Below are 13,717 nucleotides of genomic sequence, written 5' to 3'. Positions count from 1 at the left end.
CTGTGTTCATGATGTAAAACATGCCAAAAGCAGACTCCAGCTCCATTTCTTTCTAAGTCCAGAAGGGACTGGACCAGCACTCTGAAGTTGCAAGTATGACATTGTGGCCACAGTAGGTGGTAGGGGTCTGAGTGAATTTTCATGAACCCTGCAAAGGGTCATTTTAGCACATATTGGCTCAAGAAAGTGATTTAAAAATATGTTAACCTTTTCAGCGTGTGTGTTCACTGCTGCCGCTTGTTTGTTACTGTTATGTTGCAAAATCATTAATCTACCACAAGGGTGTGCTGAATCCCTGGCAGCTGATGATAGGAACTAGACATAGGAATGTAATGTGAGAAATCGACTATACACAAAGTACCACATAATTTCACTGACAGCAGATCAGCGTTTCCCGTCCTGTGAAATTAGAGCTCAGCATAAAATTAAAACCATGTTGCATTCAGTCAAATCAGCAGTCCTGTTGCGCTCATGTCCCCACTTCACTTCTGTAACTCGATCTTTCAGTGTAATGTTTGTATTAACGTTCACTTGGAATTTCAGGCATCTTGAGAAGTGTACACACTCTAAAACACTCCCTCTGGCTGAGTGTGTGTACAGCGCTGGATCGAAACAGAATCAAAATGCTGCTGGTCCTGATGCAGCTGTTGGTCTCTGTGTCCTCCCTGCCACAATGCGACCCACAAAGAAGAGGTACGCTTTTTTACTTTTGATGCATTTATGTGCAGAAGTCTTTAGTTTGTATCCAAAGCTGCAAACATGAAGCATGTCTTCAATGGAATGCTGCAGATAATTCTTCACGTACAACAAAGGGAATTAAATTAGGAACCTAAAGTCTTATTTGTGATTAACATGGTGAATATTTGCTGACACGTGCCATGCTAAACGATACCAAAAGTCGTTTCTAGATGAATATGAATGCATGAGATTTATAATTCTGTAAAGAAAGTGATTCTAACTTTATTCCACAAGCTTTTCTAAAAAGGGTACGCCTCCACATTGAGTCATTTACAGGAACTATACTGCTATCTAGTGCCCATAATAACACACTGATGTGTGTTGCAGGACTGTGCAAGCCAACGGTGGAAGAGAAATGTGAGTACCCGTGGGTTAGAGGAAGAAGTGTGTCATGCATGGGCTGTTTGTCATCTCCCACTCATAACCTTCCCGCATGTCTGGACTTTTTTTTAAATCAGAGCTTTATGGACTTCAGAGCCTAAAACCATGTGTGACAGGAGATCAGGCCCCAAAGGCCTCCTCTTCGTCATCAATTGTTGTCCCAACATTTGGGAGAAAATCATATGTTACAGTAGAAATGGAACCTGGCCAACCAAGAAGCAGTTTGACTATTTTTATATGATCGATGGCAGCATGAAACATTCAGATCCTAATTTCCACAGATAATGGAAACATTTAGAACCAGATGACTGAGGATGGCTGGGTGAAGCTCGTGATTAAGTGCTGTGACAACTACAGATGGCCCGATGCAAAAGTCTTGATCCATCTTTTCGTCTCTATCTTTGGATTCTAAAGAGCTAGACTGTCTTGTAAACTAACTAGTAACAATGAAAAGTACAAGATAGCTATATAAATAAATGGCCTGTATTTGTATAGTGCCTTCTTAGGGTTCTACAACCCCCCCAAGATGCTTTACAACACAGCCAGTGATTCACACATTCACATGCTGGTGATGATGAGCTACAATGTAGCCACAGCTGACTTGGGGCGCACTGATGGAGGCGAGGCCTGCTGAACACTGGCTATATTGGTCCCTCCGACCACCACCAGCAGGCAAAGTGGGTTAAGTGTCTTGCCCAAGGACAACAGCAGCATTCTCTGGTCAGAGTCAAGATCGAACCAGCAACCTTCTGGTTACCAGACCATCTGCTCTACCTCCTGAGTTACTGCTGTCACTAGTAATTTCCTGGCTGGCGACCAAGTGTTTGTGCCCATCACCGATAGTAAGCAACATTGCTAGCTAGAAAATTGCTAGCTAGTAGCTTTGTTAGTTAGTGAACAGCTATCCTCAATGTAGTTGGATTCTGGAACAATATCTGGGACAGCAGTAGCCCAGGAGGTAGGGTGGGTTGTCCAGTAATCGGAAGGTTGCAAGTTCGGTCCCAGCTCCTGACAGAGAATTCTGCTGTAGTGTCCTTGAGCGAGACACGTAACCCTTCCTGCCTCCTGACCAGTGGTGCCTATGCTCCGAAACTTTGCCCAGGGCAGCTGTGGCTACATCGTAGCTCATCACCACCAGGGTGTGAATGAGCATGTGAATGGATGAATGATGCACTGTAGTGAAAAGCACTTTGGAGTCCTCTGACTCTGAAAGGTGCTATACAAGTGCGGGTCATTTATCATAACACAGTTTGACACAAACAATTGTTTTTCAGCACCAATAAGCGTTGTTAGCTAAAAACTTGTCAAAAAGTAGATAGTCATCCAAAGGATGGTACATCTCTGATCTTGGTTCAGTAATTTGATGGATCTTTTAAAGATGCTCCTGCTTGTTATAGGCTACATGGTTTTCACATCCCATTCATTTGCTGTAGAGAGTCTTTTAGGTCTGACACTTGTTAATTCTCCTCTTTGTTCGGCAAAAAATAAATAATATGCTGTAATAGTTGAGTCAAGTTCTGTGGAAAAACAGAGAAAAATCTGTCAAAAAACACAAAACGTTCAAAGAGCTTTACTCTTGTGCAGTAAATTTACATTAAAACGGTTACAAATCTTTTATTTTTGGCTCAACATTGTTTAAATTCTGGCAAATCTATCTTTTCGCTGTTTTAGCCAAATGTACCGATCTGCTCCTGTCCTACTGCGATGACATGGCCTACACCCAGACCATGTTCCCAAACACTGTGGGACACAAAACCAGTAACGACGCAGAGACCAGCGTGGAGTACCTCCTCCTGAGCGTGGTGGAATCCCTGCTGAGAGGACAGTGTAACCCAGAGGTACGCATGCTAGGCTGCTCTGTTCTGACCCCGCGCTGTGAGAGGGGCGCGGCGCTGAGGCCCTGTCACAGCTCTTGTGAAGAGGTGCACAAAAAATGCATGCATGCCTTCGATGGGATTGACATGGCTTGGCCCTACTTCCTGGACTGTGACAGATTCTTTGTCAGCGATGAAGAGGGATGTTACGACCCACTCGATGGCCTTAAAGGTAACCTGAAGAGGGTCCAAGCATTGGCCCTACCTTCATCATCTTCATTTACCTTCATGAACAACAAACAGTATTTAAAGGTGTGGTTGACTGAAAAAAAACCTTGCTTTATTATTATTTCTGATTTCGTCATGCATGCTGAACATGAAAATAGTCTCTTACAGCCATCTCCTGTGTTAGCTTCCAACAGAAAATAGACTGAAATGCTAGGATCTGAAAATCCTCACATATCTATGTCACACTGTGTGTATTTGCATTCATAGCCCCGCCCATCTCTGCTTGTGCCTGCCCACAGGCAGGCTTTTCAAAAACATTTTGCAGCGAGGAGAGAGAGCAGAGAGTGTCTTTGTGGTAGTGACTTTGTAACATGGCTGAACGTATTCTGCTAGCCAATCAGAAGTGAGGTGTGTGCATAATATCATTTATAAAAATGAGCAATTCTGCTGTTTTCTGCCCACCTCTGTACCAACTTCTGCAACTTAGAAAGGGGAGCATCATAGCTTTTTTTTTAAATGACCCATGAGGCATTGGTTTACACTAGAGAACATTACAAATGTATTGAATAAATGAGTAAACCACACCTTTAAAACCCTTAAGTGCTGAAAATTTGGCTGAAACATCTAGAAGATCAGATTTCTTAAATCTTTGTGAAGGCATCTGGTCCACATGTGGCAGATATTTCTGTCCTCGTTTAAACCAGCGCCGAAACGATCCTGTTCCCTTTTTCACATTTTCAGTAATAACCTAGCTTTATGCACATCCCCACAAAAAATGTTTTTATTATGCTTCAATGGAAGCTTAAAATTCCTAAGCTCAAAACAGTCCTTAAAAGATAAAATGTGTTCTGCTTCAGCAGCTCTATGTGCGATCCAGATGATTGCTTGAACACGTGGAATGTCGATACAGACAGAAGGAACTGATTTGTGCATTTGTTACATTTGTACAATCATCCAAACTCATCCAAACTCCTCCACATTGTCATATAATTGGTATGGAAGCCCAGAAAGGCACAGGATTATTTTTTGTTTTGGTTGTATGGTTTTTCTGAATTTATTTTCCATTTCTAGTCCAAAACACAGCAAAAGTTTAGGACATATTTTCTAAGTCAGAATCAGAAAAACTTTATTTATCCCCAAGGGGCAATTAAAATTAAAAGTCTTCAGTTTGCTTAGGATCTGAAAGGCAGGAGGCAAACATTTTCTGTTGTCCCCTTTTTCTACTTCTCATCAAACAAACAGCAAAAACAATTAAAGAAAGAAAACTCTTTTATATAGCAACTTTCAAGATAAAAATCACGAGACGCTTCACAAGAAAATAAAAAGATTCTAAACAATGATTAAAAATATGAATGAAGGATAAAAAAATGTGATTGAAAAATGTGATAAAAGTGAAAAAAATAAAGATTAAGAAAGTTAATCAGTGGATCCTGGAAAAGGCAGAATTGGTAGAAAGTAAAGGATTATATTTGGAATAATTTGATAAAAAGCTATATTAAAAAAATGTTCTTGGGGCTTTTAAAGATGATTACCCCGACGTCACCCTGATATGATGATTTTGGGCCTCTATGACACATGGCCACTATCTCGTGCCAGCAAAAAAAAAAAAAGTCTCATTGTGCCAGGTGGCAGGTCCCTTTTTAAATTTTCCTCAGGAATTTGGCCGTCTGGAGGTGAAGGAAATTTTGTTGATTTTATATTTAAAAGCATGTCTGGTGCAATTTGAGAAAAAAAGTAGCGTTACAGGCTGGTAGGTATAATAAAGTATCTGTGTTATAATGATATATTTGAGTTAATAATAATATCCGGTCCCGTCTTTAATCCATTTTGATCACTGACTACAGCAAACTCCACTGATGCATCCAAGCTGCTCAGCACCAGAACTGAACTGATGTCAATAGTAACCAAAGACCCAATCAGCTGGCAGAGCTCGCGGTTGAACGTGTGATCGTGCAGAACAAGGGCGTAGGAACCGGGGGGGGGGGGGGGAATGGGTGGGACGTGTCCCCTTCAATATTGGACAAACGCACATTTGTTGCCCCCCCCCCCCCCCCCCAATAACATGGAGAAGAAAAAATTTGATTTTGAAATATTTGACTTGCAAGTTTTTATTTTGAAATACACCGCAGGCTTCTCACCGACACAGCCCCTCCCCTCAGGGAGTCAGACAGGCTGGTTGAGTGAAGCGGGAGTCGGAGCCGGGACGACAGCAGCTCAGCGAGTTCTTCTCATGGGCAAAAAAAAGAAAGAAAGGAAATGGGAATTGGTAATGATTTAGTCCAAGAGGATAATTGTATTTCTGGTCAAATGCTAGACTGGCTGACTAACGTAAACATCTTGCTAGTTAGCGTTAAACATTAAACAACACTACTAGTCAACAAAAAATGGCGAATTTGACAGTAACGGACAAAAACCATTTGCCACGAAATAAATAAAAAAGTAGAATCTCCACATAAAAATGGACTTTGTAAGTGTGATTGTTGCTTGTTTGTGACATTCTCATCACATTTCATTTTAACCTTATTCATGTCACTTTATTCATATAAGAGAAAAGAGGAAGGTCAGCAGGAAAATGATGAAGAAGGTGAGACAGGCAGTGCCAGACCAGCTGAGGGTGAGTCAGGGAGAGCCAGACCAGCTGAGGGTGAGTCAGGGAGAGCCGGACCAGCTGAGGGTGAGTCAGGGAGAGCCAGACCAGCTGAGGGTGAGACAGGGAGAGGAAGACCTGCTGAGGGTGAGACAGGGAGAGCCGGACCTGCTGAGGGTGAGACAGGGAGAGCCGGACCAGCTGAGGGTGAGTCAGGGAGAGTCAGACCTGCTGAGGGTGAGTCAGGGAGAGCCAGACCTGCTGAGGGTTAGACAGGGAGAGCCAGACCTGCTGAGGGTGAGACAGGGAGAGCCAGACCTGCTGAGGGTGAGACAGGGAGAGCCGGACCAGCTGAGGGTGAGGCAGGGAGAGCCAGACCAGCTGAGGGTTAGACAGGGAGAGCCAGACCTGTTGAGGGTGAGACAGTGAGAGCCAGACCTGCTGAGGGTGAGACAGGGAGAGCCAGACCTGCTGAGGGTGAGACAGGGAGAGGAAGACCTGCTGAGGGTGAGACAGGGAGAGCCGGACCTGCTGAGGGTGAGACAGGGAGAGCCAGACCAGCTGAGGGTGAGTCAGGGAGAGCCAGACCAGCTGAGGGTTAGACAGGGAGAGCCAGACCTGTTGAGGGTGAGACAGGGAGAGCCGGACCAGCTGAGGGTGAGTCAGGGAGAGCCAGACCTGCTGAGGGTTAGACAGGGAGAGCCAGACCTGCTGAGGGTGAGACAGGGAGAGCCGGACCAGCTGAGGGTGAGGCAGGGAGAGCCAGACCAGCTGAGGGTGAGACAGGGAGAGCCAGACCAGCTGAGGGTGAGACAGGGAGAGCCAGACCTGCTGAGGGTGAGACATGGAGAGCCAGACCTGCTGAGGTGCTACAGTGAAGAATGAGATGATTTTAGGTTGCTGATGAGAGGAAGATTTGAATGTAATAATAAGTGAACACAGTTAAATATATGTAATCTCATAACAAGTAGAGCTGGGCAGTACGGCTTAAGAATAAAATACATTCTGTACACGCTTCCTTAGAAATATTAGAAAAATAAGTGTTAAACTCTGCTTTCTGGGGCATTTAGACTGCAATTGTGGCCACTGTTTTTTCTTTTGTCCATCTGAAAATTAACGTAGTTCCAGCTGTTGTTGTGAGTGAATTATTTCTTTTTTCATTCTGTCAGAAACAAACAGATTTTTCTGATTGTTGGTCAGCATTGTTGGCTGATGTAGTTTAAAATATTCTGATCAGAGTCAGATCAGTTCAGACTGAATATTCACAGTTTTAGTCTTGTATTAAATCTGTTTACACATCTCTACCCATAGGAATAAGATAATATATCCTACATTCATATTATTAAATAAAAATAAAACAGTACTGACACATAAACAGCTTTTTTATAATTAAAACGTCCACGTTAGCCGGTAATCACCTGGATCTGGCTAATGGGGAGCCTAAGTCTCCTCCCCTTCTGGCTGGCTCATGGGTCCCCGATAAAAAATAAAAAACAGAATGTTAGTGAACTGGGCTATAAAAGTTATTTTCTTGTCTTTCTGGGCTTTGCCTTACGCCCTGAGTCACATCTGTCAGGCTTTTCTAATCCTAGAGTTTCACCGTCTATCAGATTTTCTATCAGAAGCTAATGCAGGAGATAGCGGTAGGAGACTATGTTCATGTCCAGCCTGCATGAAACACTCAGTGACACGTTAGAATCAGAAATAATCATTAAATGTATTTTTTGAGCGAGATTGACCTATATATAGACCTACAACAGTTAGATTTCCAAGTATTAAATTCGTTCCCACGCCCTTGGTGCAGAACTCCTCTCTAGCCTGCCGATGCTGTGGAACAGACAGAGGATGAGTCTGGCGGACTCCTCTCATGACAGTGTAAGGAACAAAGCACAATCAGCTGCTGTTATTTACTTGTTGTTGGTGTTCATAGAAACAAAATACATCTGCAGGGCTTTAGGCCCAGGGCAGAGTTTTATACCTCAGCCCGACCCACTTTAGACCCTGACCTGTTATTAGTAACATCACATGTTCTTTTCACCAATCAGAAGCTGCTGTAAGGTTCACAGACATCCAAACCTAGAAATTAATAAAACCAATATGATGTATTTATATAATTAATATTAATTTTTCATTAAAAGATGAGTTATCTGTGAATATTTTTAAATATTTAAAATTGTCCAGCTTAAGCAGACATCTTTACTTCTATCAGAGCTGAGCTGGAGGAAATATTCAGGCTTATTGTTAGTTTTCATCACCTGTGCTGAGGGTTCATTTATTAACTTACTATTAATTATAAAATTATACATAACAGCTCACTGAAGTCTTCCTACTGGAACTAAAGCGTGTTGGCAGCATCTCTCCTCTTCCTTCCACACTGACAGGAGAAATCCTCTCATCAGCAGCAGGTGAGCAACAGACACGTGACTGAACACCGGCTAAAAACACCGACCTCAGACCGGCTCACCGGGACCTGTGCTGAACTGGGCCCGGTTACGCCCGCCGTTCCCGGTACAGGAGCTGCTCAGCACCAGAGCCTGGCTCCGTCGGCGCTTATTAGTGCGACTAGATTCTACGTTTTCACGAATAAATGTGCTGAAGAAGCGGAAGGGCGCTTAATATCACCGACCTGTTATTAATTACGCTATTTGCAGTTACACAACGGACAAAAACAGGAAATGCAGAGTGAGCGTCTGGGTCGAATATCCAAGTACGACTACCTTCGCCGTGGTGAAGCGTCAGCGTAGTTGGAAGCCATGAGTCGGTCACGTGACGCACGCCGGCACGACAACCGTCCTTGTTACGTAATCGAGTAGTACTTCAGCGTTCCTTTGATGACGTCACATAGTGTTAGCGACATGCACACAGAGGTGGGTTTTGAGAATCTCGTCACCACACAAGAAAATATGAGAACCCTGGACAGCCCTGGACAAGTAAACATGGTATCTGAAGATGGATTTGGTCCGGACAAAAGAACAAAAAATATGCAGAAGGCTTTTATCATGCAACTTATCAAAATGTTTATTCAAAAGGCTGTTAAAAGTGCAAATTACGAAGTTGAGGACTTTGACTTGATGAGCACGCGGCTGTTTAATGAAATTTGGCCTGAAGTGAAGGGTCTAAATGTAACTGTCCCAGAAAACATGAAACAGTTTGTTGAAATTTTGTTTAAACGTATTTTTAATGAAGTTAACTGTTCAAAAGAGGATCTTTTACATGTAATGGAAAGTGGAAACGTTGACTTTGAGTACATATTTGGAAAGGCTTTCATGAAACAGCTCCTGAACCAGAAGCCGTCCATCGCTGCAAGTTCAGTTAAACCGGTTGGCAGCGTGTTTCCCAAGTCCGGCACAAGCTCAGAGGAGAAAGCTAGTGAGCCAGAAATGAGCCTTTCCCACAGCACACCTGGAACGGCTGTGAGTACAGAGAAGGAAGATTTAGAACGATTTATTCGCCAGCTTATTCACTCTTTTCTTGACGTAGCGTATGAAAAGACAATTTTAAAATGTTGCCCAGAACACAAGGATGTGCATTTTTTGTGGCTCTTTGAGACAATCTGGCCTGAGGTGAAGGGAGAAAGTGTTAACATCACGGGAAGAAACCCGAAAGAACTGGCCAAGAAAATCTTCAATCATGCTTGTAAGAAGTTTCGCATAAATAAGAAGGAGTTTTTAGTGATGATGAACTGTGGATCCTCTCAAGAAAAGCGTGTATTAGTGAACTGTTTTAAGAAACAGCTTCTGAATGCGTCCATCGCTGCAAGTTTAGTTAAATCGGTTGGCAGCGTGCTTTCCAAGTCCGGCACAAGCTCAGAGAAGCAAGATTTAGAACAATTTATTCGCCAGCTTTTTGACTCTTTTCTTGACGTAGTGTATGAAAAGACATCTTTCCATTGTCTCCCAAATGACAAGGAGGAGGATTTTTTGTGGCTCTTTGAGACAATCTGGCCTAAGGTGAAGGGAGAAAGTGTTAACATCACGGGAAGAAACCCGAACGAACTGGCCAAGAAAATCTTCAATCACGCTTGTAAGACGTTTCGCATAAATAAGAAGCATTTTGTAGTGATAATGGCGTTTGGATCCCCTCAAGAAAAGCGTATATTAGTGAACTGTTTTAAGGAACAGCTCCTGAATGCGTCCCAGAAGCCGTCCATCACTGCAAGTTCAGTTAAACCGGTTGGCAGCGTGTTTCCCAAGTCCGGCACAAGCTCAGAGAAGAAAGCTAGTGAGCCAGAAATGAGCCTTTCCCACAACACACCTGGAACGGCTGTGAGTACAGAGAAGGAAGATTTAGAACGATTTATTCGCCAGCTTTTTCACTCTTTTCTTGGCGTAGTGTATGAAAAGACATCTTTCAAATTATGCCCAGAAGAAAAGGAGATGCATTTTTTGTGGCTCCTTGAGAGAATCTGGCCTAAGGTGAAGGGAGAAAGTGTTAACATCACGGGAAGAAACCCGAAAGAACTGGCCAAGAAAATCTTCAATCACGCTTGTAAGAAGTTACGCACAAATAAGAAGGAGTTTCTAGCGATAATAGAGTTTGGATCCTCTCAAGAACAGCGTGGATTAGTGAACTGTTTTAAGAAACAGCTCCTGAATGCGTCCCCAAGGACGTCCATCGCTGCAAGTTTAGTTAAATCGGTTGGCAGCGTGTTTTCCAAGTCCACACCTGGAACGGCTGTGAGTACAGAGAAGGAAGATTTAGAACGATTTATTCTCCAGCTTTTTCACTCTTTTCTTGACTTAGTGTTTGAAAAGAAATCTTTCAAATGTCGCCCAGAAGAAAAGGAGATGCATTTTTTGTGGCTCTTTGAGACAATCTGGCGTGAGGTGAAGGGAGAAAGTGTTAACATCACGGGAAGAAACCCCAAAAAACTGGCCAAGAAAATCTTCAATCACGCTTGTAAGACGTTATGCACAAAGGAGAAGCATTTTCTGGTGAGGATAATGGAGCGTGGATCCCCTGGTGAAAAGTGTGCATTGGTGAACTGTTTTAAGGAACAGCTTCTGAATGCGTCCCCAAAGCCGTCAATCGCTTCAAGGTTTGTTAAATATATTGGCAGCGTGTTTTCCAAGTTGGGCTTGAGCTTATAGCAGAAAAAAACTAGTCATAAGTTCAGATCAACGAATGACTCTGTTCCTAAAGTGTCCACAGTCCCAGCTAAGCGTGACTCTGATTGTGACTCTGAGGAGACCCCAGAGATCCCCAAACCCGGAAGTTTTCAGTCAGGTGTCACCTGTGAGGTCAAACCTGAATCTCCTCCAGGTGGAATTGGAGACACCCCAAAACAATATGTTAGCAGGCTTGTTGAGGAGTTTATTGAGCTAGCTGCTAAACGATTGTTTATTCTGCCTACCCACACATGCAGTGAAGAGTTACACGACATGATATTTGACCAAATCTGGCCCGTTGTGGAAGGTGAACCAATTTGCTCCACAGAAAGCTGGAAAGAACTTCCCAACCAAATCTTCAAGAGCACTTGTGAGAAGCTTTTCTTGCCAGAAGACTATATTCTGATGCTTTTGCAGAGAAGAGACACAATTACTCAGAAAACAATTGTGGAATGTTTCAAACAACATCTCTTGAGACCCAAGCAGGAACCTTCTGTCCCTGCAAAGCCCTTTCATCTGAAGGCAAGACGTTTTCCAAACCCACCTGCAGATCAGTCAGAACAATAGATGACATTGATCTTGACATGACTGAAAACACACCGCTAGATGAATTTTTAGATATTTTATATGAACTAGATTTGTAAATACTCCAGAGATAGATAGATAGATAGATAGATAGATAGATAGATAGATAGATAGATAGATAGATAGATAGATAGATAGATAGATACAGTGGGGCAAAAAAGTATTTAGTCAGCCACCGATTGTGCAAGTTCTCCCACTTAAAATGATGACAGAGGTCAGTAATTTACATCACAGAAATGTGAAAAAAAAATCCATGAATTCACATGGCAGGATTTTTAAGGAATTTGTTTGTAAATCAGGGTGGAAAATAAGTATTTGGTCAATAACAAAAATTCAACTCAATACTTTGTAACATAACCTTTGTTGGCAATAACAGAGGTCAAACGATTACTATAGGTCTTTACCAGGTTTGCACACACAGTAGCTGGTATTTTGGCCCATTCCTCCATGCAGATCTTCTCGAGAGCAGTGATGTTTTGGGGCTGTCGCCGAGCAACACGGACTTTCAACTCCCTCCACAGATTTTCTATGGGGTTGAGGTGTGGAGACTGGCTAGGCCACTCCAGGACTTCAAATGCTTCTTACGGAGCCACTCCTTTGTTGCCCGGGCGGAGTGTTTGGGATCATTGTCGTGTTGGAAGACCCAGCCACGTTTCATCTTCAAAGCTCTCACTGATGGAAGGAGGTTTTGGCTCAGAATCTCACGATACATGGCCCCATTCATTCTGTCCTTAACACGGATCAGTCGTCCTGTCCCCTTAGCAGAAAAACAGCCCCAAAGCATGATGTTCCCACCCCCATGCTTCACAGTAGGTATGGTGTTCTTGAGATGCAACTCAGTATTCTTCTTCCTCCAAACACGACGAGTTGAGTTTATACCAAAAAGTTCTACTTTAGTTTCATCTGACCACATGGCATTCTCCCAATTCTCTGCTGTATCATCCATGTGCTCTCTGGCAAACTTCAGACGGGCCTGGACATGCACTGGCTTCAGCAGCGGAACATGTCTGGCACTGCAGGATTTGATTCCCTGCCGTTGTAGTGTGTTACTGATGGTGACCTTTGTTATTGTGGTCCCAGCTCTCTGCAGGTCATTCACCAGGTCCCCCCGTGTGGTTCTGGGATTCTTGCTCACCATTCTCGTGATCATTTTGACCCCATGGGATGAGATCTTGCGTGGAGCCCCAGATGGAGGGAGATTATCAGTGGTCTTGAATGTCTTCCATTTTCTGATAATTGCTCCCACAGTTGATTTTTTTCACACCAAGCTGCTTGCCTATTGTAGATTCACTCTTCCCAGTCTGGTGGAGGTCTACAATTCTTTTCCTGGTGTCCTTCGAAAGCTCTTTGGTCTTGGCCATAGTGGAGTTTGGAGTCTGACTGTTTGAGGCTGTGGACAGGTGTCTTTTATGCAGATAATGAGTTCAAACAGGTGCCATTAATACAGGTAACGAGTGGAGGACAGAAAAGCTTCTTAAAGAAGACGTTACAGGTCTGTGAGAGCCAGAGATTTTTCTTGTTTGAAGTGACCAAATACTTATTTTCCACCCTGATTTACAAATAAATTCATTAAAAATCCTGCCATGTGAATTCATGGATTTTTTTCACATTCTGTCTCTCACAGTTGAAGTGTACCTATGATGTAAATTACTGACCTCTGTCATCATTGTAAGTGGGAGAACTCGCACAATCGGTGGCTGACTAAATACTTTTTTGCCCCACTGTAGATGGATAGATAGATAGATAGATAGATGATAGATAGATAGATAGATAGATAGATAGATAGATAGATAGATAGATAGATAGATAGATAGATAGATGATAAATAAACTTTGCAAAGCAAGAATTTGGTCTAGTTCACTAGGCTAGCATAGCGCCCCAGCTACATGAAATAGTATGCTGAAAGGTACTGGATTGGATAGCCTTTCACCCCTCTCTCTCTCTCTCACTTTTCACACACACACACACACACACACACACACACACACACACACACACACACACACACACACAGAGAGAGAGAGAGAGAGAGAGAGAGAGAGAGAGAGAGAGAGAGAGAGAGAGAGAGAGAGAGAGAGAGAGAGAGAGAGAGAGAGAGAGAGAGAGAGAGAGAGAGAGAGAGAGAGAGAGAGAGAGAGAGAGAGAGAGAGAGAGAGAGAGAGAGAGAGAGAGAGAGAGAGAGAGAGAGAGAGAGAGAGAGAGAGAGAGAGAGAGAGAGAGAGAGAGAGAGAGAGAGAGAGAGAGAGAGAGAGAGAGAGAGAGAGAGAGAGAGAGAG

General features: G+C 43.2%; 1 protein-coding gene across 1 annotated transcript in view; it reads left to right on the top strand.

Annotated features, from left to right (window-relative positions):
• Nucleotides 1-474: 474 nt before the first annotated feature.
• The window catches only part of LOC107396996 (carboxypeptidase Z), a 30,701-nt gene continuing 17,458 nt past the window's right edge, over nt 475-13,717 (top strand). Inside the window, exons 1-3 of the mRNA XM_015976851.3 lie at nt 475-693; nt 1,066-1,095; nt 2,791-3,165. Coding sequence (XP_015832337.3) covers nt 624-693; nt 1,066-1,095; nt 2,791-3,165 — 475 coding nt within the window. The 5' untranslated portion in view covers nt 475-623. The remainder of the gene's footprint in view (nt 694-1,065; nt 1,096-2,790; nt 3,166-13,717) is intronic.

This window comes from Nothobranchius furzeri, chromosome 2, assembly GCF_043380555.1.
Source record: "Nothobranchius furzeri strain GRZ-AD chromosome 2, NfurGRZ-RIMD1, whole genome shotgun sequence".
Lineage (NCBI taxonomy): Eukaryota > Metazoa > Chordata > Actinopteri > Cyprinodontiformes > Nothobranchiidae > Nothobranchius > Nothobranchius furzeri.
This window is presented reverse-complemented; position numbering and strand designations above follow the sequence as displayed.